Genomic DNA, 26,919 nt, shown 5'->3' with positions numbered 1-26,919 from the left:
ATCCCTGCAGGTAGCTGAGGGTCAAGGAATATTGTAGTCCGGCAGTATCTGAAGGGCCACAAATCGCCCAGTTCCGTAGAGAGCTTGCGATAGACACATAACAAGCACGCACGTGGGGTTACTTTGATGGAAAAACCTCTGTGCTGCAAGCAAAACCTTCTGGCATAGTCCTATTGCTCCAGCTGTCCACAGGTTTGGGGTGTCAGTGGACAAACGTGGAATTTGCAGAGAATATTGTGGGTTCACTTGCGAATGGTCTGTTACCGGGTCTTGCCCATTCGTGCCATGGCGACAAGGGGAATCCTGTCCAGGCACATGGAACTTGCCCAAGAACCGAAGTCCAGGGCAGAAATGGGGCCTGACCTCTAAGCCACAAACCCGCCCGTCTGAACCCCAGCAAAGGCAGTGCCGGAGGTGCCGTTCGCTCCGCAGACCATCCGCCGCCTGGCTTAAAAAATAAGAAAAGGCACTGGTGGCAAAGCCATCGCCAGGACGGAGCTTGGCAAGTGCGAGGGGAGGTCTCCGGCTGCGCGGGGCCGCCGTTTCGAAACGGCGCGGGTCTTCCGCGTGTGCGCTTCGGCGCGCGCACCGCCGCCTTGCGTCTTGGCAGCCCGGGATGCGCACGTTGCCCTGGGGCGAGACAAAAGAAGCTTCGGGGCGCGCTTTGGCCCTCGTGTGCCTCTGGCGCACGCACCGCCCCCCCCCCCCACCCGCCCTCCGCCCGGGCCTCCCCCAGCCCCCAAGAATGTGAGAAACTCCGCCCGGTGCTACCTCCGTGTCGAGCGCCATTTGCGTGCCAAGGCGCAGAAGCGCGGGTGGGCGGCGCATCCGCTCGACCGCCCGGCCGCGCCTGCAATTCCGCTCCGCCAGCCGCGGCCGTCGGGGCGCATGATCCGCGCAGCAGGTGTCCCCCGGGCGCCCCCCCCCCCACGCCGCCTCCACCCCTGCTTTGGGCCCTCCCGTCTCTGGCAACGCCAGGAGCTGTTGGCAAGAGCTCGCCGCCCTTCCAGCGCGCTTATTCTTGGAATCGGGCGAGAGCCGCGCCTTCTCCCTCCCACCCCCTCCGTTTTCCCCGCTATATATTCCCCGCACTGCCCATGCGGGCAACGTGAGGAGGCGTAACTCGCCCCTTGAAGGACCCGGGAGCAGCCCGCGTGTGCAGAGCGCAGCCTTCCTCGCCCTCGGAGAGCTGCGCAGCCCGCGCCTCCCTGCGCCCGCGGACGCCCGCGCCCCACGCCTCGCACCCCTCGGCCCCGCGGGAGCCGCGCACGCCGTGCCGAGCGCAGGGCAGGAGCGGCGCGCTTGGAACCGGTCAGGTAGGTCCGTGCGGAACGGTGCGCTTGCCCTGCCTCTCCTGCCCGTGGGCCAGGCCGGGCCGCTTGGCCACCGGGGGAGGTTGCGGGGAGCCTGCGCTGGGCGAGGGAACCTTTGCACGCCGCCGTTCCACGCGCGTCCCTGTTCCCGAGGGGGCCCGCTCAGGTCAAGAGGACATGTTCCGGGCAGATGCGTCCTTGCGGCCGCAGTCCGTCGGCTTAGAAGATTTGCAGACGGGCAGCCGGTCAGGCAGCCAAAACCGCTGCCTTGCTGCTCCTTAAAAAACCAGCCTTTTCTTCTGGCAAAACCTTTCATGGGTTCAAGCCCGCTTCGTCGGACGTGTCCATGCAGAGTGAATTTCTGGCTGGTCATGTCTCCTCCGAAGTTCCCCGCACTGAGCTGAGTGGGCATTACTCAGGTTTGCAGCCTTACATTATAATCGCAATCCCACCCACGGACAGCCCCACGCTCGCGGCTCACAAAGACGTTCCCCATTCCCTGGCACCTCCTGCCGAACCCTGCGCCCACCAGATCACCCGTGGACCCTTCTAGCTGCAGGGCTCCCATTTCTTCTGAGACAAACTAGCCAAACTGCCCATGTGAGTTGAGCATTGCTTCCCGAAGGTGAGTGCCGCTTGCTTGCTTCCTTCATGGTGGAACTGTTCTCCTTTGAACATTTCTGTGATGCATTTACTAATAAATCTTGCACTTACCTGGGAGCCCCTTCTGCGTTTTTCAATTAAAAATGAGTAACTGTATTTACGCAACAATAACAATGCTGATAATAAATCAATCTGTGGTTGCCTTCTCACCATGTAAATTTGGAGCACCTTCGGGCTGCAGACCTGTGTGCGCCTCCTTGGAAGGAAGACCAGTGGAAGGAGCGGTCCACGCTTCTGCATAGAGATGGCTAGGATGTGGCTGTAGGCGTTTTAATGTGATCATATGGACCGTTTGTCCAGATAAAGAGAAAGGTGCCCACTGTGGCTTTTCAACCCACTCTGCTTAGGAATTTGTTCATCCTAATCCTAGATGTATGGACACTAGTAGCAATGAGTTGAAGGTGTGGGAAAGCCCCCTTGTACATGACATGTGCTACAGACTATGGATTTGCATGTTCCAGAGATAGGCCTTGGCTTAAAAACCCAAGAAACAACAAACCAACCTGGCTCCATGGTGGAGTTCTTTGGCCCATGGCTGCAGTCTATCTTACATTCAGTCTTTTGTTCTGCAAGCCCAAGGATATTTGGTGAGCCTGGTTGCACAAACTCAATGGCAAAGGAAAGGAATTCATAACATAAACCCTACCAAGTCCTTCGGAAACAACTCCTGGACAGAATCCAGCACAAATTTAAGCTTTGGAGGTTAGCGTGGGAGATGGACAACCCTGGCTCAAAGGGAATAGTTGGATACATATTTGCAATTTAGTTGTATATGCATCTTTGTAATTCACATTTGCATCTTTTGACGGGAAGATTCCTTGTTCTACCCAAAACAGCTTTCAATCAAAAGCCAGCTTGCTCTTTTGCTTCTTGTTGTTGTTGTTGTTGTTGTTGTTTAAATAATAATGGTCAAGCTTTCGTCTTAGTAATCTTGTAATGGGATGCATTTCTGAAAGAAAACATAGACAAAGGGATAAGCGATTGAACAGCTTTGCCTCTTCAGCATGTTTGTTTGGGGATTTGTTTTTTGGTGTAATGTTTGGCTTAAATTATCTAATAAGAACGTGTCACTGAAAGAAGATAGCAAATAGCCTAAAGTGTGGTTTCTGTCCTAAATTGTAGGCAAAGCTTTTTTTCTTTTCCATCTCTCCATAGAAATGTAGATTGGTCATTCTATTCTTATTTACTCATCATGACCAATTAGAACCTGTTTCTGTGTTGCTTTCGCAACACAACGCAAAGTGCTCTACCATTCATTTCTCATTTATTCTCAGAGCGAGCCATTAAATTAGGAAGGTTTAACTAGTCCAAATCCACTCCCAAGTATTACACAATCCCTCCTATGGATGACAGCAAGCAGTTTGCCCTCAGTAGCACCCTGTCCCAAGGCCCATTGGGATGGGAAGGGCACATCGTCCAGTGCTTTGTGTGCCAAAGAGCCCAGGTCCAGCCCGTTTGTGCCCAGAGAGGGCCGACTGGGAAAAAGTCTCATCAGAAACCCAGAGGGAACAGCAGCCCTGCAGTGCTGGCTCATCAGGGACGCAAGGGACCTGCAGTCCTGTCTGGTAGAACGTAGGTTCTTATGCCCCTCCTGGTCATCTCAATTCGTTGCAATGTTAACTGAGCCTTATGTGTGCATCTGTGGACTGATGGGATGCTGGCTAGTGACGCTTTGGTAAGCACCACCCTCTGCTTCCTGCCGTGCTCCCTGGCACCCCTGGATGCTTTCTGGTGCCTCGCAGCCTATGTAGAAAAGTGGTGTGATTTGTTTTTGACATTCTTAATAAATAGAGTTGTAAAAAGTGCCGATGCTTTTTGAAAGACCCTCGTATTTGCTCCATTGTTTCTTAAAGTGCGTTTACCCACATGGCATTCTCCAGGTGTCTGTGCTACAGCTGCCATCAAACTTGACCAACTTGCTAGGCCTGAAAGGATTTCTAGTCCGAAAATCTAGAAGGGAACAGGCTGGGGAAGACTGTCTTGAAGCATATCCTTCCTGAACGCTTCTGATGTTGGGGCTTTTGCAATATCCATAGCGGTTTAGCAACGGCCTCCAGTCCTGCATTGACTCTTGCCTCCAGTCCTGCCACACCCTGCTTAGCATCTCGTCCTTGGCAGTTCCTGACCTTCCCTTTGTCTCGGCTCCTGCCTGCCTCGTGGGTCAGTCTAAGTGCGGCCAATAATGAATCCAACCCTTGCTTTTCTCATATGCCATGGATGGGCAATCTGTGCCTCTCCTGACATTCTGGCCTGCAATTCCATGGCTCCCCCACCACTGGCTATCCTGGCTGGGGCTGTTGGGAGCAGTGCACCAAAGCGTTGGGACACCCCAAGTGGGGCATGGCCGTCGTGCGCCATATTGGTCTGCCTTGTGCGCTGTCATTTCCAACATTTCTAATCCAATTTTTTGGAAGCGGATGTTTGCCTCTGGTTTTAACTATTGTGTAATTTTAAACAGCCTCGTAGTGATGCTAAAAAGGGCAACACCCTGGGAACAATGGCATTCACAAATTAACACAGGAATTAAAGAAGCTGTTGCTCAGAGGAAAAATTAAAACATGCTTCTTATTTTTCCAAACAAAAAAGTCTATTTATAGTCAGACTGGAAACTTCCAATTAAAAAAAGAATCCGCAATGGACATACGCAGGATTATGTTTTGGAAATGCTTTTTTTTTCACCTCATTCCAGCCCTTAAGTGGCTTATTTTAGGAGAATAGGATTAGAGGATGCATCGAAATCATAAAACAAAGCAAACAGATTGTCTTCGTTTAAAAAATGTAGGTGTTGCTCAAGGAATGAGCATTCCATTTGTTTTCTCTTTCTCTCTCAGATTAAAGAGAGAAATTCTTTACAATGTACACAAGCCGGCTATGGAATTAACTACCGTGAGATGTTCTGATGACCACCAAATTGGATGGTTTCCAAGGTGGTTTATACCAAACTGTGGCAGATCAGGGTATTGGGGGGACCACTGGTCTCAGACAGCATGCTTCTCTATGCCAGCTGCTGGGGAACATGGGTAAGAGGGTGCTATTGCATTCATGTCCTACTTATGGGTTTCCCATTGGCGTCTGGTTGGCTACTGTGTGCACTGAATGCAGGATTGGACAAGCCTTTGGTCTCTTTCATCTCGACTCCTCTTCGTTCTTAGGTGTGGCTGCTGCCCAGCACATTGCGAGAGCTGCTTATCCCGCACGCCAGGATCCTCTGCCACATGCAGGGATTCCCACGGCACCCGAGCCCATGTAGCAAGACTTTGCAGGAGTTGCAAAACTGCCGCATTAGCAAAAGATCTCTCCAGATTTGCCTCTTGTTCTGCAGTTTTGCTAATCTGAGCCTATCTGCCTTGGAAGAGGGCACTGCCAAGGGCCTGGCCCATCTGAAGTAACCACAAGGTCTTGTTCTCCCACAGCTCTTGCGTCCTCTCCAGTGAAGGAGGTTCACTTTCCGTTGATTACCCAGCCAAGATGAGGAGAAGGTGGAGGCTGGAGAACTTCCGATTGATTTTTTTCTCTGTGCTCTGCCTCCTCTTCAACGAGGGCACGAACACGGAGCAAGGAAAATGTAAGTAAATCCTTCCCTGTTCCCGATCTTGTCAAATTCGGTGGCATCACTTTCCCTCCTGGGTAGAAACGGTCCTCTCTGGGTTCCGTGTGTTCTGTGCTCACACAGAGCCTGGTGCACACATGAACGCATGGACTTCTGCCCATTGGCCACCAAGCTGAAAGGGGTTCCTAGGGCCAGCAGGAGGAGCAGAGCTCAGGCAACAGTGGTGAGGAGGGAGATCAGGAGATGAGCATCTGGGTGTCCCTGCGATGGAGTACATGTGCGTGCGACAGTGATGCAATGGTGAGCATTGCAATGAGGCATTCTTCCACGTAGTCCCATAACTGTGCCACCAAGGAGCTTCTAAGAATGCAAGCATCTGTGTTGGCCTGGGTGAAAGGGAGAATGTGTGCATGAGAAAGAATAGTTTATTAGGAGTTGCTGATTGCCAGTGCACTGAAAATGGAAAGTGCCAGGTAAATGCCCATTCTGGACCAAGCTCCCCCACCTGCCACAAAAAATTCTTGGCACTATGACAGAAAAGGTTCACCACTTTGGCTGTGTTCGGACAACTCAATAGCCTACACTCAAGTGTTTAGTGTGGGTCATCATTGAACTGTGGAGTCACAACAAGCCAAGATAACAAGCCATCACTTGGTAACCCAACCTATGAAGAGGACCCATAGTTATTTTCCATGGTTGTTAACCTTGGCTGGGTTCAGAGAACATCGTAACTTGCATGTCAATGCCAACTCTCAGTTCCAGGACAACCTGCACTCAACCTTTAAGTGTAGGCTATTGTCTGAATCCAGCCAATACATTACTTCTGAGAAAATCTGTTCTTCCCAAAACCATCTACTGTGTGAATAGCAGCTAAGTTCAGATGGAACAGTGAAGCTTGAAGGACCTGGGAGATGTTACCCATCTTCCTTCTGGTCAGAAAGTCCCAGTGCTTTGTCCCTTTGAGCCCTGGCACCACTACAAGACAGTCTCTCTGATTCCTGGCAAACGATGACAAGGTCCACCTCTCAGATCTCTCCCTCAAAGGAAAAGGGGCAGGCTCTGGGAGCAGAACACCAGCTCTGGTTCCGATTTCCTGAGGCCAATTGCAGAGCTGTTGCTGCAGTTGCCGGCACCCCCATCAACGCCGCTGATTGCAATCCAGCAGCGGCCAGGGATGGAATATTTTCCTCAAAAGAAATGCTCTGAAATGCAATGGAAAAATCTTCTGGAAATTTTTCCACTGCTATATTTTTCCATGGAAAAATCTTTCTGCTTTTAGAACTAGTTCCATCATAAAATTAATTAATAACATCATGAATAAGATATAGGCCAAGTTGAGCAACCGGGATGGGTACGATGCCAGTCATACATGAAATCAAAGCTGAAAAGAACTTTTTCAGGTGACTATCCCTAAGAGGCAAATTTAATTGTGTGTGCAGCTCTTCAGAAAAAACATAGAACATAGAAAACACAGAAAACAGAGCGAGTCAGAAGGGGTCTCCTGGGCCATCTAGTCTGACCTCTGGCACCAGCCGGCTCCGCTCACGACATGCCCACCATGTGGACGTCCAGCCTATCCTTGAACACCCGCACTGATGGGGCCTCCATGACCTTTCGTGGAAGCCCATTCCACATCCTCGGGGTCCCGACTGTCAGGAAGTGCTTCTTGGCATCCAAACGAAACCTTGGCTCCCTGAGCTTTGCTCCGTTGGAGCACATCCTGCCTTCCTCTGCATATTCAGGCAATATGTGTGGTGATGCCTTTGAAAATAAACCTTCCAACTTCTAGAAAACAATTCAAACTAGGACAGCCAGATCTGGGCATATTAGGCCAGTACTTCTCCATCAGTGCTGATGATCAGACCTTTTCTGGCCTGATTCAAAGTGCTGGTATTAACATGCAAGGCCGAAATGGCTTTGGGGCAGGTTACCTGAGGGATTGTCTCTTCCCATTCATACCTGCTCAGGTGCTAAGGCTGGCCTCAGTGCTCCTTCTGTAGGAGATCCTGCAGGTGAAGGCCTTATTTTCCCAGAACATTTCCCAGAAATTGTAGCTTACCTCCACAAGTTGCCTCTTTGGAGATGCATCAGACTGGCAGCTGTTCCAAAATGGACATGGGGCTTGAGGTGGCTCCCAACCAAAAAGAGGACAGGTGAGGATGCATACTTCATATAAAATCCGAATATGCTAATGTTTGTGTGTAGATGCGAATTTAGAATAAATGCATGCCAATCCTAATTTAAATGGAAATACAATGCATAATTTAGATGGATATAGAATGCACCTCACTGTAGCATGGAAGACTGAGATCATCCGCTCGTCCTTTAGCCTAAAGAAACAACCTATGAATAAACCACAGTTCCTGGGATGACACTCAACAATACTCTGTGGATTAAATAACTCAGAGTTCCAAACCCAACAACAAACCATGGTTTCTCTTTCTGAGTTGTTTGTGTTTGACAAACCATCAAACCGTGGCTTGTTAACACAGTGATATTTGTGCATCATGACAGCCCAGTGCAATATCCCAACAACCCAAGTGTGAACCCGGCCAGTAAAAGGTGTCCTGGCTACATTCGAGGCATGAAGTGCTGTGTGGCATTTGGCTCATGTCCCTTATCCATCCATCCATTCACAGCTTTTCCTCTCCGTTGCAGATTCAGAGACATATTGCGTGTTCCAAGATAAAAAGTACCGTGTAGGCGAACGATGGCATCCGTACCTGGAACCCTATGGAATTGTTTACTGTGTTAACTGTCTTTGCTCAGAGGTATGGCTCTTGATACGGCTTCCTTCATTTTCGGCACTGATGCACTGGAAGGTCATCATAAGTCAGAGAAACCCACCCCGTGAGATGCCGGCTAGGCAAAAAGACGTGGTCCTTCTCACTTTTGGAAGCATCCGTCCAAGAGTGCCCTGCATCCCCTTTCTGCACATTTCTAGCACCAGCGGAATTCAGGAATGGGATGCCTGAGAACAGGGCATTGCAAAGCCAGAGGTGGCCATGTTGGAGGGGAGTTTGGCTCCATGCCGCTTGCCTGGATCTAACCCCCTCTGTATCCCTTCCTGCAACCTGGAGCTAAAGTAGCAATTTCCCCCTCCCAACGATTTTAAACATGTGGGACATTCCAGAGAAGAAGAAAAGAAGGTGGCAGGACTTTGGAAGACATGACTAGTCTTCTACGCCAACTTCCTCCTCAAATCCAGTTTGGTTTACTCATCTACCTCTGATAGAAGGCACATGGAAACGACTTCTATCAAAGATCTTAATGCTAAGCATTAGCCAAAATGAATACCCTCAAATTTTGCTGTTGTTGGTGAATTTATGAGTCAGTGTTTGGCCCATGTAGGCAGTTAAACCAGAGCAGAACAGGAAGATGTGTTCTAGAACCTTTTATTCAATCACAGAATGTATGCAGCCATATCCATGCCATGGACAGCAGCCTTCCAGATAGGCCAACACTTGCCTTTATGATAATTGTGGGTTGAGGCTTCAAGGAAGCAGTTTGTTTAATGCCAGCCAGTGAGTTGATGACTCAGAGGAGAGTTGAACAGTTCATTCTGAGCTCTCGTCTTTGGCTTGGGAACTAAATACATGCAGAGCGCATACGTGCAGTGTGCACCGTATCCAATGCGAAGGGAGAAGAGGTTTAGAATAGCTTGCAAGCTGATGTAAAATCTCTGCACCTCCACAAAAACTTGGAAGGCTGTGTAAGGAAAGCTTGGGAAGAGGGATTCATGCCCACTCATGGAATCCTGCCAAAAACTCGCATGCATAAGCATTTGGCAGACTTGGTTCTCCATCCACAGAATGCAAGGTTGTCATGAGGTCAAAGGAGGTGACCTTAGGAGAGTGCTGAAATACTCAAGTGTTTGTGGAAAAGAAAACTGACCCTTTTCCTTGTCACCTTCTTTCCCCCAGAATGGGAATGTGCTATGCAACCGCATAAGGTGCCCGAACTTGCACTGTCCCAGCCCGATCCATGTGCCACAGCTGTGCTGTCCACGATGCCCAGGTAACGTCTGTCTCAGTACTGCCCGGCTCCCTGAAATGTGTCCTGCTAAGATGCCAGAGCAGAGCAAACAGACAAATTCCCTGTCTAAGAATAACAATGAACGCTTTCATGCAGCAAACCTTGTTATACACTCCATTTATGACAAGAGAGGCCCGTGTGCTCAGGGGATGGTTGGACGGGGGCGGCGTGGAGGGGACCCCAACCCCAACCCCGCCACCAGCTCCGGCCTTCACTGCCGCTGCCTCTGAGGCCTCCGTTCATTTTATTGGAGCAAGCTGGGAGCTGACACCCTTTCAGACGTTCTGCTACCCTCCTCTATGAATGCAACACTCCGTTTTTTATTTATCCGGTGCTAAAAATGGCCTCTTTGTGGTGCTTTGGCTGGCACAATGTTTGTCTTGGGTGTTGGATTTCAAAATCTGAAAGCTGGAATTCTTTCCTTTTCTTTTAATGGCATAATTTGGAGAGGGAAGTACGTGACCATGCAAATGTACTGGCCCCTAAATATGGGCAGGAGCGTCTCTGGACCATAAGGAAGAAAGTATTCTGTAATTAACTTATCAGGCAAGGCATGCAAGCAGCCAGACCTTATGGAAAATCTTCAGTCTTTGGGCATATTGCTTCCAATACTCCAGACTACGAATGGGGGTTTCTGACCCACATCATTTTAGTGGGTGTTCATTCTGTCCATTATGTGAAGTTTTCCCACCCATCTGTATTTTTAAAGCATAGATCGACATTATTTTCAGCCTATCTTCACGTGTTTGAGTACACATTCTTTCCTGAGCCATCTGATCTCCCGCTAACCCTGTTACCCCACACTGATCACTCTGCAAAACACCCCCGAGCTTTGCGTATCAGATGGGTGGAGAGCACGAGGACAGAGGAAAGCATTAAGAACAGAAGAAAAGCCCTTCTGGATCAGACCCGGCGTCCATCCAGCCCAGCCGTCTGTTTGCACAGACACCCACTGCAAGCAGAACGTGGGTGCAACAGCACCCTCACCCCCATGTTGCCCAGCAACAGGTGTGCACAAGCACACTGGCCCTGATCCAGAGGTAGCTTAAAGCCCTCCACGCACAGCCTTCCTGAGAGGAGGCCAAGGCCATTGCTGAGTGAGGAGAGAGCCAGGGAATACCGAGATCTGCGGGGCTTCCTTCTCACAGAGGGCTGGACCGAGAGGCCAGTGAACAAGCAAGCTACAATTCCAACGGGGCTGCTGACTGTGGACCCCCGAAGGGCTGGCGGCTCTTCCGCAGCCCCACTACACCAGTTCTTGAGGCAAGCCTCCCCTTGTATTCGTGTTGCTCACACCCAACAGAAATTGAGAGGAGACACCATCACAAGGGTTTGGCTGTCCAACAAGTTTCTGCTCTGGTTATGGGCATTGCCCAGGCCTCTCGCTTTCCTATGGCTCTTTAAAACAGACTTGGCTGGGACAGCCTTTCAGAGAGAGGAAACCTTCAAATAGAGGGCTGTAAAGCAGGGTACATGCCCCCCCACCCCAGCGCAGGGGTGACTGATTCCGCTTCCACTGCGTGCTTGTGCAAAGAGAGCAAGGGAACTGGGAATGAGGCCAGGGGATCCTGGTGGTGGCATGTGGGCCTTGACCAGGGTGCAGCAAAGCCAGCCCCTGGTGCTGTTTCTAGTGAAAAGTGCCCTGCATGAGCAGGCAATAATTCTGTGGCCAGCAGTATGTCTTTCCAGCACCTTTTGCCCAACCAGGCTTGGGTTTCCAAGGTGTCTGTTTTGTTCTTTCGGAGTGGCGCAAAGGCATCGGCTCTCTGGGCAGCCTGCTCCCTCGAAGCACTTCTCCTTTCAGCCTCACATGTGCAATTTAAAACAGAGCTATGAAAAATGCCTCTTTGATGGCTCACACGCGGGCTTTCATAGAGCATTTGCTTTATGCCACCGCATTTTGGTTCAAAAAGGAAAGGAAAACACCGGAAATTAAGCCATATGCCCAGAGCCACAAACGCGTTGAAGAGGGGCAAAGTCTCACCCAAGAAACCCGAAGAAACCCGAGCATCAGAAGTGAAACTTTACCATTAACCTGATACAGTGGGAAAGCAGGCGGATCAAGTACCACCCCACTGATTTAATCACTTCGAGCCGTGGGTGATCTCGCACGTGCTACTGGCCGGCTGTGTTGGAGAAGAAGTCGTTGGCTCGGGCTGGCTTTTGCGAGCTTAGCAGAGCCCTTGAAGTTTCTTTCAAACAGCATTGGGTAGCATAATGTGTTTGACACCTGCCTCCCAAGGTTGAGCGCACATATGGATGCACTTAGCGTCCACATTCGCAGTTACTTGGTGGTGGATTCCTTCCCAATCCCTTCTCGCCGCTTTCAACCACTGCTCCAAGGTAACATGGTGAGCTGAGTTTGGAAAGAAAATCTTGAGCCCTCGCCCAAATCGCTTTCTATTTTATTTAAATATTAAATTACAGTCCACTGAAGGATTTGGGGCTGAAACGGCTGAAGTCCAATTGATCTACAGATGGATTCTCAGTTTTCCTCAAAGTACATTTAAGTCCTTGGAAAGCTTCCCGCTCTCTTTGAAAATAACATCACCCAATAGTTCTGACATTAATTCTTTCTAAAAAGAAAGAAAAAAGTCTTGTGTTAAATAAGAAGTAGAAGTATTCTGTGCCAGGGAAATCTATGGCCCTGGTTTTCATAAAATGCCTCCTTTCATTGTTTGAAAAATTGCAGCTTTAATGTTCTTAGCATTTACAATTTTAATCAGATTAATATTGAAATTTGCAGCTTCTGGCCTCCGTGCCCTACTCCAGATAGTGCGCTACTATCAGTGTGTTGTTGCATCTCCATTTGGCAAAGTTTGGATCTGGGGAAACTCAAAGCTTGCTTCTGTACCGGGAACCCAAACCACATTCAGGCTGCAGGAGCAAATGATGCTTTGATGATTAATGGGATGCCAGCCGAGAAAGAGGCCACAGCTGAGTGGCAGAGCCCCTGCTTTGCACACAGGAGATCCCAGGTTCGATTCCCAGCATCTGGAGATGCTTCTGGTGGAGATGCTCCTGCCAGCAGCCCTGAGAGCTAGATGAACCACTCCTGACCTCATCTAAGAGAGCTTCCTCAGTTCCCAGACCTCTCGGTGCTTGGGCGGAAGCTGAAGAGCCAGGATGTGAGTCGTGTAGCCCTTCTTCTTGGCTGTCCATGTTCATCGGAGTGTTGCCAGCATGTGCTCCAAGGAGGCACAGATCAGCACTTTGGACCTAGGCTGGAAAGAGCTAGTGAGGAGTAGCAGAGTGCCGGGCTGCTTGGGGGCTCCGGGTTCAAAGCTTCACTCAGCCCCAAGGTCCTCTGGGTGACCTTGGTCAAGCACTCGGTTTAACCTGCCTCGCAAACTGTTGCAAGGATAAAATGGTGTAAGGAGCATGTGAGCTTCTGGGGCTCTGTTTCAATTCAGTTTCCCCCCAGTTAGGATTCCGCCTTTCATGCTTGTATGTTTGATCACTGACAAGTGACGGAAGGACTGATTCATGAGAAAAGAAGGGATCCAAGACGAGATAAGAACGGGCCATTTCTGGCATTAGGTAGGTGCTGGTCACCCGTTCGGACATGCAAGCCATTGCCCGATGATGCAGACAGTGATGGGGGTGGGGGGTGAGAGAGATGGGGGAGAGAGGGAGAGAGAACAAGAATGCAGCCTGCAGACTTCAGATGTCCTCAGTGGCTGGTCTGGATGCCATCCCTTCTAATGGAACACGCTCTTGGAGGCGCATGGCTTCCGCCCATGGAAGGTCTCAGGAAGCCCCTTTCATGTGGTCCTGTCAGCAGCGATGGCCAGGCGCCTGCTCGGCACATGTGTCAGCCTTCCGCCAGTCGGTCCTGGCCTCCGTGGGCTGGAATCAGCGGAATTCTGTGCAAACCACATGAGTGACTCAGTCTTTCCCTTCCCCATGTGCTGGTCCATGTGCACAGGGCCCTGTTTCAAAGCACACGCCCCCCTCCCCCCAAATTCTCCAACCTGTTTTGTGTGCATTTAGCTCACAGGATCCTTTTGTGCCTGCCTGCAACTGAATCCCCCTCCCCTCCCACCACCATCTGATGCTCACAACAGCCCTCTGAGGTAGGGTGGGCTGAGAGGGAAGGATGGACATAAAGTCCTCTAACAGGCTTTTGGGCTGAGTGGAGATTCAAACCTGAGCCTCCCTCCCTTGAAATGTGACCTTCGGGGTGAGATGCCCCAGTACCTTCCCTAGTACCCTCCAGATGTCCTGCAAAGCCCATCAGCCCCAGCCAGGCTGCTCTAGGGTTAGAGCATTCAGTTCCTCGATTTGGTCCCCAAGATCTTCAGACTGGTGTGGAAAAACATGAGATCCGTGGCTGCCGATCCGTGTTGACAATATCAGGTTAGATAACGATGGTCTGACTTAATGCAAAGCCATTTCCTGCATCTCTTCTGTCCTCTCTTCCCCTGAATTCTTTGTCCCTTTCCAAAAATTGTAGCAGCCAAGCATTTCTAAATATAGCCAGTTTTCCACATTTCCGTGATGGATTGTGCAGCTGTTATTAAAAGCACGGGCATTGTGTAAAACAGGCTGCTTCAAAACAGGCTGGCGGCTAAGATTGGCCGTGCTGCTTGTTCGTTTGGCATTAGAAATGTACGTCCTTGGGAGGCAGAGTTCTTTAAAGATGCACACACATCCCTTAAATTTGCCCCACATTTTGTCCGGAGGGCTTCAGATCTTTTCACTACCCAGCACCACCCCGACATGCATACCACTGCCAAATGACTAGATTGCCACTGGCTCAGGTTGGGGACTTTTGGGTTCTGGTATCAATACAACAGGGACCACAAGGTACACTTCACAAGCCTGGAATCCTCCTGCCCTTGGCTTTGGCACAAACTAAAATGACTGCTCACCGACTTCGTTTTGCAACATCTGCCCCAACGGACAGCAAACGTCCAGTGTGAACCAGCCTGGAGTCCTCCAGCAGTTTGGACTCAAATTCCCAGCATCCCTTGCCTTTGGTTGGGCAGGCTGAGGCTGATGGGGAATTCCAAGCTGGACTGGTATGGAGAGCAGCAGCTGGGAAACGCGGCTGTGCTCCAGGGATGCAACATGTGGCATGTTCTACACATTGCGCCACTCAGAGGTGCAGACTTTTCCTTGTCCTCTTTCTTCAGGGTTGTTCAAAGGGTTGTTCTTTCTGCAGGCTTGGGGGACCAAGCATGCCAAAATCAAGGGTTTACACTAAGACCTGAGAAAGTTGCCATTGTGATCATGTGCCTACAATCTGAAACTTCTCACTCCTTCGGTTGAGGGCCCAGCTTGACAGATGAAACAACAACAACAGCCAATCCGTCCAACATTCCTCAGTAGCTTAATAATTCTGGAAAGTTTTTTTTACATGGTATTGTGCTACAGATGTGAATGGACTGCAGCCATGCATGAATTGTGCAGGTCAAGGAAGACACTGTGCCTCCAAACCCTTGTGCATTCCTCACATGCCAATTGCTCATGTTCCAGCAAACAAACACTTTGTTGATCATTCCATTTTCCATAATACTTTTTTTGACCAAAAACTGGCTGTGGATGAAAGGGAACATCTTAATGTTCCCAGGACTAATGTTACCGATTCCATACCAAGTAGGCTGACCACTTCGGCCTAAGTCCTAGGCTGAGCGTGCTTACTTGTGAGTAGCCACACAGAGGATGGTTAGTTTGAATGCTGTTTGAAAAGGCTGCTGAGTGATTTAGTGCTACTGACTTGTGAACAGACAGACAGATGCTTCTCCTGCTTATTTCTAAGGAGATGTAAAATTGGCAAGAACCACATTTTGGACTTGCCTGTTTTCCCTTTGACAGCACCTGCAGATGGAAAACCGCCTCCAAGTCCTTTCCCAGGTTAAAATTCAGCACTTGGAGCGAAAGGGAAGCACGTTTCACGTGGATTTTTGTAGCATGGAGCCAGGGTGAACATCGGCAACCACTTGGGCTTAACCCAACCAGCTAAGGGGTGTGACGTCTTTCTGCCCAGCACTCGAGCACAACTCTGAACATCCACCGGCTCCACTGTGGGGCTGATGCTGCCTCTCATGTGTCCGTGACACATTTGACACATCATTGCTGTCTCATCCTTCAGCCTTCCCTGTCTGCAGCTCTGCAGATGATCGGACTACGACTCCCAGTTGCCTTACAGCTCCTGCACATGGACGTGCTGGCTGAAGCAGACAGGAGTTGGAATCAAACATCTGGGGGGCACCAGGGTGCCATGCAACATGGTAGCGTGGCCATTGCACTGCGTGGCAGGTGGAAGACGGCCTCAGCCCCATATCCAGTGGTCAGCAAGGACTGGGGTTGTGGTTATCCCTGGGGGCTCTCCTTCCATCCCTTTCTTCTCTCTCATTCCCCTGCATTGAACTCCAAGGACCTTGGGACGGGGACCTGACCTTTCGCAGTCTGTAAACTCCAGGCAAGAAATGTTGCTTGCATCACTTTGCCCGCTTTAGGACAGCGGAGGAAACGAGGACAGACGAAATGCTTACAGCAACAGCATTAGATCCCCCAACAAGGCTTTGCATTGAGGGCCCGGGCTGCACCAGTGCCGGCATGTTCCTCATGTTGCCTTGTCCTCTTGGTGGCCATGTCTCCCTCAGCCCCTCCTGGCCGCCAGGCAACCTGTTCCAGAACAGGAAAGACCAGCTTCCAACGTGCATTTCCCATCCTCAAGAACACTCCACCTGCAAAGTCAAGGAGATATGGGTTGCACAGATCGTTCTGCTGTTCACATTAAAGCCATCGGTGCCTGAATGAAGCTGCCTGAAACTGCCATCGGTGGAAAATGTTAGATAAGTGCTGTGATTGATAAATAACTGTTTTCCATGAACCCATGGATGGGGATTATGGATTCTGTTAAATCCATTCCGTCTGTGTTTTGCAGACTGCCAGGCATCTTTCCTTCCATGGTCTGCTCATGGATGGTTTGTATGAGACTTTCATTTGCTTGCTGAGGAACATAAATGCGCATGGCACAAAGGCACGCTTAGGGATGGATGCAATCGCAAAGTTATTTATTATTTATTTATTTGTTTAAAGTTTTTATATGCCGTCCCCTTGCTATATAGCCTTGGGACGGCTCACAGAAATAAATAAATGTAATACAAACACAACTACAATTACAATTAAAACCTGGAAACACCCTGGCTGCACAATTAAAACCAATAAATATTAGACATTATTAAAATATTGTTTGAATAAAAAGGTCTCAGCCTGGCGCTGAAAAACAAATAACGACGGCACCAGGCAGACCTCTCTGGGGCAGAACAGTTTTAAAAGCCCCATCTGTTGAGGCCCCATTGGTGAGGGTGCTCAAGGATAGGCTGGGCATGCACATAGCAGGCACGTCATGAGTGGAGCCGGCCGGAGCCAGGGGTCAGACTAGATGGCCCAGGAGGTCCCTCCTGACTCACTCTGTTTCTTTGTTTCTAAAGCATGGTCCTCTGGCAGGGACTGCAGCACAACCACCCTGCCTGGAAGCAGGGAAGAGCAAAGCGGGGTGCTGTAAGGGGAAGGAAACAGCACCTGTGCTTGCTTTCCCTCCTCGCTCCCAATCCCTTTCCCTTCTGTGTTGTCACTTTTAAATTATAAACCTGCGGGCAGCAGCTGCCTTAATATTAATCTCCAGTAGCCATTCCGGGAACCTTTTCCAGCTGGAGCATTTTAAATATTTTCTTTCTTTTTCTTATTCCATTCTCCACATTATTACCACGTTACATGGTTTTTTTCTTTCGCTAATCGCTTCCCTGTCCTTTCCACCCATCTTTTCCAGATGATTCACTATTTTCCATGGGCAGTAAGGTCACGGGGAAGTCCTGCGAATACAATGGCACAACCTACCACCATGGGGAGATGTTTGTGGCAGAGGGCCTCTTCCAAAACCGGCAAGCCAACCAGTGCGCCCAGTGCAGTTGCTCTGTAAGTAACACGATTGTACGTGTGTGTGTGTGTGTGTGTGTGTGTGTGTGAGAGAGAGAGAGAGAGAGAGAGACTGGGAGACAAGCCTCCTGGCCCTTTCCTAAGGTCCAGCTCCACCTCGCATCAGAGATGTGGGCATTGCTCCTTCCAGCCTGCTCCCGGCTCTGGAGGGCCGCTGGCCGAGATGCCGAGAACGGGCTCACTGAGGAAGGGGCTCGCTGACCAGCTGCTTTTGCTCCTCCTCCTCCCCCCTGTCTTAGCTCCACTTGCTCGCTTCGTGAGCAGAAAGCCAGGGAGCAAGGACAAGGGCAGCATCTTTGGCTCATCCTTCTCCCCACCACCTGTGGGCAGAGCAAAGGCAAATGAACACTGGGAGTTTATGAATAGCCACAGCAATGGAGGAGGAGTTATGAACAGCCTTTATAAATATATTTATAAATATCTTCACTGGGCTTTTGAACCAATAAGATTCTGTATTTTCAAAGAGAGCACCTCAAAAAGGGAGGCTTGCTCAGCTAAGGGCGGTCAGTTCTTTAAGTTTGGGTGTATCTGGCATTCATATACATAAATTGCAAATTTTAGTAAGTTACTATCAAGCAGTGAACCAAAACACTTCTCCTGCATCTGCAGCAGTCAGAGTCAGTATATACAGCAATTCCCAGTTTGGAAAGGATTATGGTGTGTCTTCCTGCCATGCACCTGTAAAAGATGAGGTGCTCAGCAGAAAAAAGAGTATCTGAACCATGGGGGTTCAAAGCAGACTTAGAAGTGCTAAGCGCTCAAAGCCTCGGGTCTGGATAGATACATCTGTCACTTCCACTTACTCTGTCATTCAGTTTTTTGCTTATAATCTCAAGCTCTTTTGATTCTGTTTATGAAGACGTTGCAAATTTTGTTACGTTCTCGTCAAAAACCTGAGCACAGCAAAACCAGCTCCCATCCCTGCTCTGAGGGAAGCTTATCTGCCTGTTCTGATCTGGCTGAGAAACCCTCCGAGGAATGTCAGGATTCCTGAAATAGAGTTTGAAAGCCGTGCAGGCAGGGTATTTGGGGAGCTTTGGCTTGTCCTTCGTGTCCTGGCATTGCAGCGATGCCTCCTCTTCCTTTGAATCTGGGTTACTGAAAGGGCAATGACATGAGAGTACGTTGCTCACACACACAACAGATCATGTTTAATCTTCATTGCCATTAAAGAACGCTTCGTAAAAGGTAAAGAGTGCACTTGAGGATTCCTTGGTGCCATGGCAACCGTCTCCTGTATGAATCAACGTGTCTGTATCATGCACTAATGCTCTTAGTTCTCTCTCTCTCTCTCTCTCTCTCTCTCTCTCTCTCCCCCCCCCCCCCTCTCAATCTCTGATGGCAGGAAGGAAATGTGTACTGTGGCTTAAAGACATGCCCCAAATTAACTTGTTCCTCTCCGGTTTCGGCGCCTGATTCATGCTGTCCAGTATGTAGAGGTAAGAGCTTTCCTTCTGTAGAACTAGTGCCTCGATGGAGAACTTGGCAATTAAGCGTGGCGTTCGCTCAGCCAGAGTACGTGTAGCTGTCTCGGATCCCCCTCTGGGTACATCCTTTCCTCTGCACTGCCTACGGTTGCATGGCTTCCCGACCCTGGTGCACCTCACCCGCCCCCCATTCCAGGCAGTTCAGATGTCTCCCCTACGGCTTAATTGCCGGTGGTGAGCCATGGTGCAAACTCTGGGTATTTTTGGTATTTTGGCCTGAGCCCTTTTGGCCTGCATGTGATTCTGAAAGTTTCTGCGAAATGGAATTTGGCCCTTGGGCTGAAAGGGCTTCTGGACCCTGAATTGGAATGATATTATTTTGTTCCAGGCTCAGGTTCATAAATCAACAGCAGCAGCAAGGCAGCCGTTGCATTTTGAAGGTCAGCATCCTGTCAGGTGTCCTGTCCTGGAAACCATTAAGGGCCAAACTACACCTGACTGGGAGTCCCATGACTGGAACTTCCAATGCCTTTTTCTTGTATAAAAGCAAACTTGTGGCAAGGAAGAAAAGCTAAAAATGCACAAGTTGGGTAAAAATATTGAACATGGGATGGAAACTTTCCCATGTGGTCATTTCTCCAGGTTTCTGATCCAAACATTTACAGTGATTGACTTAGAAAACGGTAAATGAAGAGTCATGATACCATTTCATAAGCGTCCATGTAACAAAGGGGACATTTTCATTTCCCTCATAAAAGAAGGATGAAGCCAACCAACAGCAGGACATTGGAAGAAATGGCAGAATTTAGATGCTTTCATCGGGCAAACTCAGTTTGAATAATAGAAATAGTTGGATAGTCATCCCAGTTCAGTACACATACAGGCATCACAAACAATAGATTCTACCCCCCTCCCCACCAAAAAACCATGCCTAATTCAAAGTTTTGGCAGTCTCCCTGTTGAAAATGCAGGGGACCTTTGGCCCTGATTTAGCTGGACTCTTGTCATGTTCTTAAGTAAATATTAGTGGAAAGCTGCCCAGCACAATGCAGTGTGGTGGTGCAGGCAGAGAGGAGAGATGCTAACACATATAAAAGAGGCTGAGGTTCACCCTCATTCACGATCCATGTTTTCCATTGGATAAAATAAACAGTTTTTATCTCTCTGCTCATGAACTGCTATTTTTAGCTTCTAAGGGATGTTGGCATGTAATTTAACCGTATATGGCAAGTTGGATTTTGCAATGAAGAGCCACCGTTTGTCTATGCCACACCCCGTCAGGGTTTTCAAAACCTGGAGCTTGGAAACAGAGTTCTCATCACTTTATTCAAATCATTGTTCCAAGTAACCAAAAAGTATTAGCACCGTGAAAATAAGTGTTGTTTCAACCTTTGGTTTGGCATGGCTCTGATGGAGCGGTTTGCTTACATGAAATGTTAGCAAAGCGTTTGTTATTTGATATGTCGGTCAGTCTGAAGTGCCTGGAAGTCTGAATTCTGTTTGCAACATGCTTGCACAATTTTTGCCATGTTCTTGGGTTTAAGATTTAGCCCTAGCATTTTCAGCGAAATGAAATGAGTTTAGATGCTTCACCGGTGGATGGATTGGGCTGTTATATAAATGTGCAGGGAGGAGGAGGAGAGAATGAGATTGTGTGACTTTTGTCGTGACCCGAGGCTCAGTGAGGAGTCATGAATTGGTGGAAGAACCAAAGTGATCCAGGCTGCTGCTGTCACCCACAAAAACGCAGGCCCTGACTGCAGCCCTGAAGGTGGTCACCCAATGGAGTTGTTGTCAGTTGCGAAGCCACGTCCAAGCCATCGCAACCCCATGGACAGCATTTCTCCAGGCCTCCACCATCCCCCGGAGTCCACTTAAGCACCTGTAAAACAAGGTTTGGGCTTGTTTCAGGAGAAGAGACATTTTGGCAGGTGTAGCTTGCCTGAAAAGCTGTGCCTGCCAACATTCTCTCTTCTACCCAGCCACTTAGAGGATGAAGCCCTCTCTCTTTGTACCTGGCCACCCCAAAGCCCAGGAGCACCAGAATCCGTTCCTGCAAAGGACTTAGCATGCCAGGTGTCCCCCACCTCAGTGTCCGTGTACCTCAGCAGCGTGCACAGCAGCTGGGAACTAACAGAAAGACAGTGGAGTGCTCAGTTCCAGGGCTAAAGGACTTAAAATACCATCACTCCTCGGGAGGAGAGTAGAGAGAGAGGAAAGATAAAGGAGCTCAATTGGAACTGGGATGCCTTTGGCACAAGCAGCCATCTCTTATGATCTGTCCAAGGTCCTGTAAGCCTTTTCTTTGAACTAACACTGCTCTCCAGACCTTGGAAAGGACTGAATCCCTGAATATTCAGCCATTCCAAAGCAAGGAATGCCACACAGGGGAAGAAAGGGAAGAACGGCCTTGCCCCCGTGCCATTCCTTCATCACCCCATCTTTTTGAAGGTTCTTCATGGGACTTTGCATGCTGAAACATAGTGTTCTGGAGCATGTCCATGGGCACAAAAGAATGTCTTTTTTCAGAAAATTGCCTCTACAAGGATGGGGAGTGGAATGCAAATGAAGAAAGGGCAAAGCTAGCATCTTCTTCCTTCTCACATGTTTGCTGTACACAGATACAGGATGCCTGAACTGGGTGTGGGCATATTAAGTGATCTCCTCTTGGATTATGGCTCCAGACTGTTTGCCTCAATTGGAGGTGTAGAACTCCTCTGAGCTGGAAAGCCAAATTCCATTACCGGGAAGCTGTGATGGGTTGGCGTGAAAGAAAAAGGGTTGAAGCCAGTGCCAGATTTGGCCCCTGGCTGAAAGCTCTGCTCCCCTGGCCAAAATTATTCCTATTCTCAGCAGCCATCCAAACTATTAAGCAATATGGCTTTCGTACATAGTTTCTTACATCCTTCTCCCATTTATCTTACATCCTTCTCCCACACAGGGCTGCTTTGACGTTGTTGATATCACTAGCTTTGTGGTTCATGGCCCTTGAACTAATGTGTGAATCTAAACTTAGTTATCTACCAACTTTAGCACTTCCAGGATGTTTCAGGACAATTTGCAGCTGAGAAAATCCCCACCACCCATTTTAAAATACATATTTTGAGGAACAAATAAAACTATCCTGAAGCATGCACATTTATCTGTCTTTAAATAGGACTTTTTGTGCAAGTTTAGATTCATGTGTTGTTGTCTACAAAAATTGCAGATCACTGCAAAAACAGAATGTGGTCTAAAAGTGTTGTGCCCCCTTCCTAGAAGTGAATAAACATGCTGCACTTGTGGATGTTTGCTCTGCTATCCCCTGGTGGGCGTGAGGTCAACACTGACCCCTGTAATACGTCATGTTTGTCTCTTGTATACAGGTGAGGGGGAGCTTTCATGGGACAACTCAGACGGTGACATCTTTCGGCAGCCATCCAACAGAGAAGCTGTAAGTCAAGCCCTTGATCTCATCAAAAAGAAAATAACATTCCCCAGGGCTGCTAACAAAGTCTTCAAAAAAAGTTCATTGCTCTGTGTGTGTGTTTTTAACCCTGTTTCAATCTGAGAACGGGACAAAAAAAATTCGCAGCAGCAAAAGGAATATTTGTCATGAAGACGTCCTCTAGAAGTCGAGGAGTCAACCAAATTAACTGGAGACTCCAGTGGCACGTTGCTGAGCCCAGTGACTTGACATTTGAAGAGGACTGCTTCGTTTCTCCTCTTTGGCAGCTTCTCTTTGGCACGCTTTGGTTTCAGCCATCCATTTAGGCAGTAGTTTCTCTATTCACAGCCCATGAAGAGTTGAAATGCAAACAAAAACTAGAGTATATTTCACAGTCCTGTCTTCAGGGCAAAAGAAAGGGTAAGGAACATCCTTTGTTTAAGAAAAGTAATTAGTGGCAAAGGAAATGTAGACGATTGCTTATTTCTGTGGTTAGGGTAGAGTGTCTTGCCAATCCAAACAGCGGCTGCATCCATTTCTGCGGCCACTGATTCAGCAAAGGTTTTGGAGACTCTTTTTGGGGTGTAGTGTTGGAAAACTTAAGAAGAGCCCTACCGGGTCTGCTCAAAGGTCCATCAGGTCCGGCTTCCTCCTCTTCAGACTAGCCAACCAGACTCTTCAAGATGGATGTCACAAGGGCCGAGCATCCTCCAAGACTGGCCGACATAGACACGGCACCTCTGATGCTGGGGCATTTAGCCCCCAGAACCTCCAGCCACCAATGCCCTCAGCTGTCCCATCTTGATTGAGGTGGACTCTGAGTGAAGGGGCCATCCGAGAAAGCAGGCAAAGGTTCAGTTCAGAGGTTTCAGCCTGGTGGGCCATCAGACTAACTCAGGAGTGGCCATGAAGGATGAGGCCTTTAATGGCATGTCTGGGCCTGGTGGCTGTGTGTTTCCTCCTCTCCTTTAAAATGTACACCTCTCAGTTCCAATTGCTTGGGCATGAGAGTCCCTCCCCACCTTCTGGCTTCCCATGGGCATCCATTAGGCCATAGGAAGCTGGTTTAGATAGACCTGTGCTTTGGTCCAGCATGGCCCTTCTTATCTCCATCCCCAAGATGTGCTGGACTACAGTTCCCATCATGTTGACTGGAGCTGATAGGATGGGTGTTGAAGTCCAACACATCTAGAAGTCACCAAGTGGGAGAAAGCTGAAGTAGCCTCTCTTCCTTTGGAAAATGCCCCTGCCTCCTGCCCCACCGCAACTTATATTTGGAGCAGAGTCCTTCCCAAGGGGGAGGGAGGGGGTATCCAGTTCAGACCAAGGAACTGAACTTGCCTCTGCATTGATTTTGGTGTCTGCATTATGAAACCAGGCTGTCAGGCTTTCAGTCCAGCATAACTGATTGTTATAACAGTGCAATTTGGAGCGAAGGATCAGTGTTTTGAAATCGAAGAGCAAAACCTAACAAAAGCAAACAAATGCTGACAAGCGTGCATGCGTGTGCGTGAGCGTGTTTTCATTGCTCAAGATAATGGACATAATCCAAAACAGACTTAAGTGAGCTGTACCATTGGAATCAATGGGCTTAAGCATGTTTAACTCTGCAAGAGAAGGAAATTCAAGCCACTAGCTAAACTGACAGGGGGTGGGGGGTGCCTTACAGATCCCAGATGTGACGGCAAGGCCGGGATTAGCATCTTGAGGCAGCTGCTAGAACCCCTGCCCAGCGCCAGCGGAGAGTGCTGCTGATCCCTGCCCCGGACTTTCCCAAATGAGCTTTTACTGGCTTCTCTTCACCACCATCAGTTTTTCCAGCTATGCTCCAGAAAACGACTCACTTTCCAGCCTTATTTCATTCTTCATTCATTTGTTTATTGTTTCTACCCAGTATGTTACTGACCAATGGCCCAAGCCCTGTGGGCCGTTCAGAACAATCAAACCATAGAACACACTGGAATGCAATCAGCACACTAGAGATTCTTTACAAGTTCAAAACTACGATATAAAACCCAAGTAAAAACGGGCACCTAAAAATACACAATGAGGTTTCGGGCCCTTGCCCAGCATTTACGGCATTTGCAACGCCAGCACCAGGTGTGCCTGCCTGGGGGATCCCTGAGGGGTGAGGAGAGCACCATCCCTATGCAAACATGGCAGCCCCTGTGGGGCGCTGGTAGAGGTAAGAGACCTGCCCCTCTGCCCATGCCGTCTCCTGGCTCTCTCAGCCCCCAGCAAGGCAGTGAGGGCTGGACACATGTTCAGGCCAAGTGCACTATCAGCTCACCGAAATGGGAGGCTTATCCACTCGTCCACTGTAAACAAAAATGGGCTGGGAAACAAAATGGTTGCCTTCTGCCAACCCCAGAACTTCAGAGACGATTGTGGGATGCAGTTCTCGGGGCAAGTATGGCTGGCAGTCTCTTGGTATATGTAGGGTGGCCGGGTATCTCCCTTCACTATTTGAGGCAGTCTTCTTTTTGATGGGCTGCTTGCTCCAACACTGGATTAAGGTCAGAGAACTATAATAAAAGAAACCCTCACCAAAATGAGGAGAAAGGGAGATACAGATTTGCAAAATATTTGCATGTGCTACTTTCAAAGCAGTTGTGCACATTTAGAAGGAGCTGCTGTAATTTATGGGTGCTATTGAGGTACCATGTGCCACAGGGCAGCTGCCAGGCCCCAGCTGGGACTGTTTTCTTTAAACCAAATTTGAACTGCTCCTTGCAAGAGGGAAAAGACAGGATATATAAATGCATCATCATCATCACAGTAGCAATAGTAATAATAAATTCCCACAATATGTTTATCTGAGTTGGCAACACCAGTGCTGGTTTTGCCTGCATATTGTGAGGATTGGGTAGGAATAGACTGGAATGAATAGATCTGAAAATAGAAGGGCATTCGGACTGGAAGTCCATCATATGAAGCTTTGCTGATCTGTACCCAACCATCAAATGCATGGAACAGACAGTGGAGAAGGCCAAGAGGGACATGGACACATGTCAATAAATATAAATAATTAACTGTCAGAACTGGGAGAGGCTTAAAATCAGGTAGCTACCTGAAAATGTTTAATTGGATAATGGTCAGTCTTTCCCTCTTGGCTTTCTTTTTAGGTTTTTTTCTGTTATACCTCCATGCACCCATAATTATTCATTTATTACATTTATATCCTCTTTTTCCCCGCCCAAGAAATTCAAGGCAGCATACAGTACCTTCCACTTCTCCATCTGATCCTCATAACAACAACCTTGTGAAGTAGCTTAGGATGAGAATGAGTGACCGGCCCACAGTTGCTGAGCGCATTCATGGCTTGAACGGGACTGGAACCCAGATCTTGAGAGTCCCTCCCAGTCCACCGTTCTCACCATGATGCCCCGCTGACTCCTTTCATTGTCCACTGCATGCATTTGGCTCTATCCTGACAAAGCTTCTGCTGCCACCAATACTTTAACCTTCAGGATGCTACAAGTTCTTTGTTGGTTTTCCTGTCATCAAACTACCCCTTTGGATACTGCTCTCCTTTTAGGATGTATACCTGGCAACAGAGGCTCCGGAAGAAAAGTCATACAAAAGCCTTCCCAAATGCCTTTGTTCTCATGAGGATCTTCCATTCCCTCTCTCCCTGTCTACCCTTCAGAGGCACTCCCCACATCGCTTCCATTATGAGGGACCACCCAACAATCCCAGGCAAACGGCCAACATCCCACGATTCGCTGGTGGAAGGAGCAACAGAGGAGCCCTCCCGGACCTGCAGCAGGGCTCCGGGACCATAGTACAGATTGTGCTCAACAACAAGCATAAGCACGGGCGAGGTAGAGGAATATCTCATTGTTTTTCACATTGCTCTTCTGATTATAGAACTTTAGAGGACTGTCTCCTATCTGAAGGGCTGAGAGAGGAGCGCATTCCATTTTGAATGGTTATGGGTTGGACATAAGAAGTCTAGACCTCGTGGTGGTGGGGAAAGCTGAATATCTTTGTAAGCAAAATCTTTGCACCAAACCCGATGTAATCTCTGGAGATCTCTGCTTGAAGGTGCTTCCAGGCAAGGATTTTATGAGCCGGCCTTATTCATGGAATTTTATGGGGTGGGGGATCCAGACGTAACCCTCCCATTCCTTCTGCTCACAGTTTAAGAAAGATGCCTACTTTCTTTCTTGTTCTCCTTCAAAGCAGGAGTGCCAAACATGGGTTCCCAAAACCACTGCTACCACCAGCTCTGTTTTCCACTGTACCCCCCCCCCCCGCACATCATCTCTCACCTTCTCTGGAGGTCACTGGGATGTGGAGCCCTGGGCTTGCTCCCTGAAGTCGAGCCACAATCCTGCAACTGGTTCCATCAAAGACTCTCAGGTTCTAATGAGGATTTCAGGGCCCCGTAGAGCAGGGGCTGAGCACCCCAACAGACTCATAAATTTCCAGCAGCAGGACTGTGTGAGCTGGCCTTGAAGGGCCGCAAAGCATAACCTCCAGAGGACTAGAAAGATCTGGATGCCGAAAAAGCGGTTCTGCACAAAGCCAACAGTCCGTGGGCTCTCACAA

General features: G+C 48.9%; 1 protein-coding gene across 4 annotated transcripts in view; it reads left to right on the top strand.

Moving 5' to 3' along the window:
• Nucleotides 1-5,444: 5,444 nt before the first annotated feature.
• CHRDL1 (chordin like 1) overlaps nt 5,445-26,919 on the top strand; it is a 28,815-nt gene continuing 7,340 nt past the window's right edge. For 3 of the 4 annotated variants that reach the window (XM_044427470.1, XM_044427469.1, XM_044427468.1), the window contains exons 1-7: nt 5,445-5,541; nt 8,185-8,297; nt 9,450-9,543; nt 17,345-17,490; nt 18,857-18,950; nt 22,304-22,371; nt 26,015-26,189. In XM_044427470.1, coding sequence (XP_044283405.1) covers nt 5,445-5,541; nt 8,185-8,297; nt 9,450-9,543; nt 17,345-17,490; nt 18,857-18,950; nt 22,304-22,371; nt 26,015-26,189 — 787 coding nt within the window. The remainder of the gene's footprint in view (nt 5,542-8,184; nt 8,298-9,449; nt 9,544-17,344; nt 17,491-18,856; nt 18,951-22,303; nt 22,372-26,014; nt 26,190-26,919) is intronic. The other variant, XM_044427471.1, reaches the window with a different exon arrangement.

Source organism: Varanus komodoensis, unplaced genomic scaffold (assembly GCF_004798865.1).
Source record: "Varanus komodoensis strain SLA01 unplaced genomic scaffold, ASM479886v1 scaffold18_3, whole genome shotgun sequence".
NCBI lineage: Eukaryota > Metazoa > Chordata > Lepidosauria > Squamata > Varanidae > Varanus > Varanus komodoensis.
Note: the sequence above shows the minus strand (reverse complement) of the source record. Positions and strands in the feature narration are given on the sequence as shown.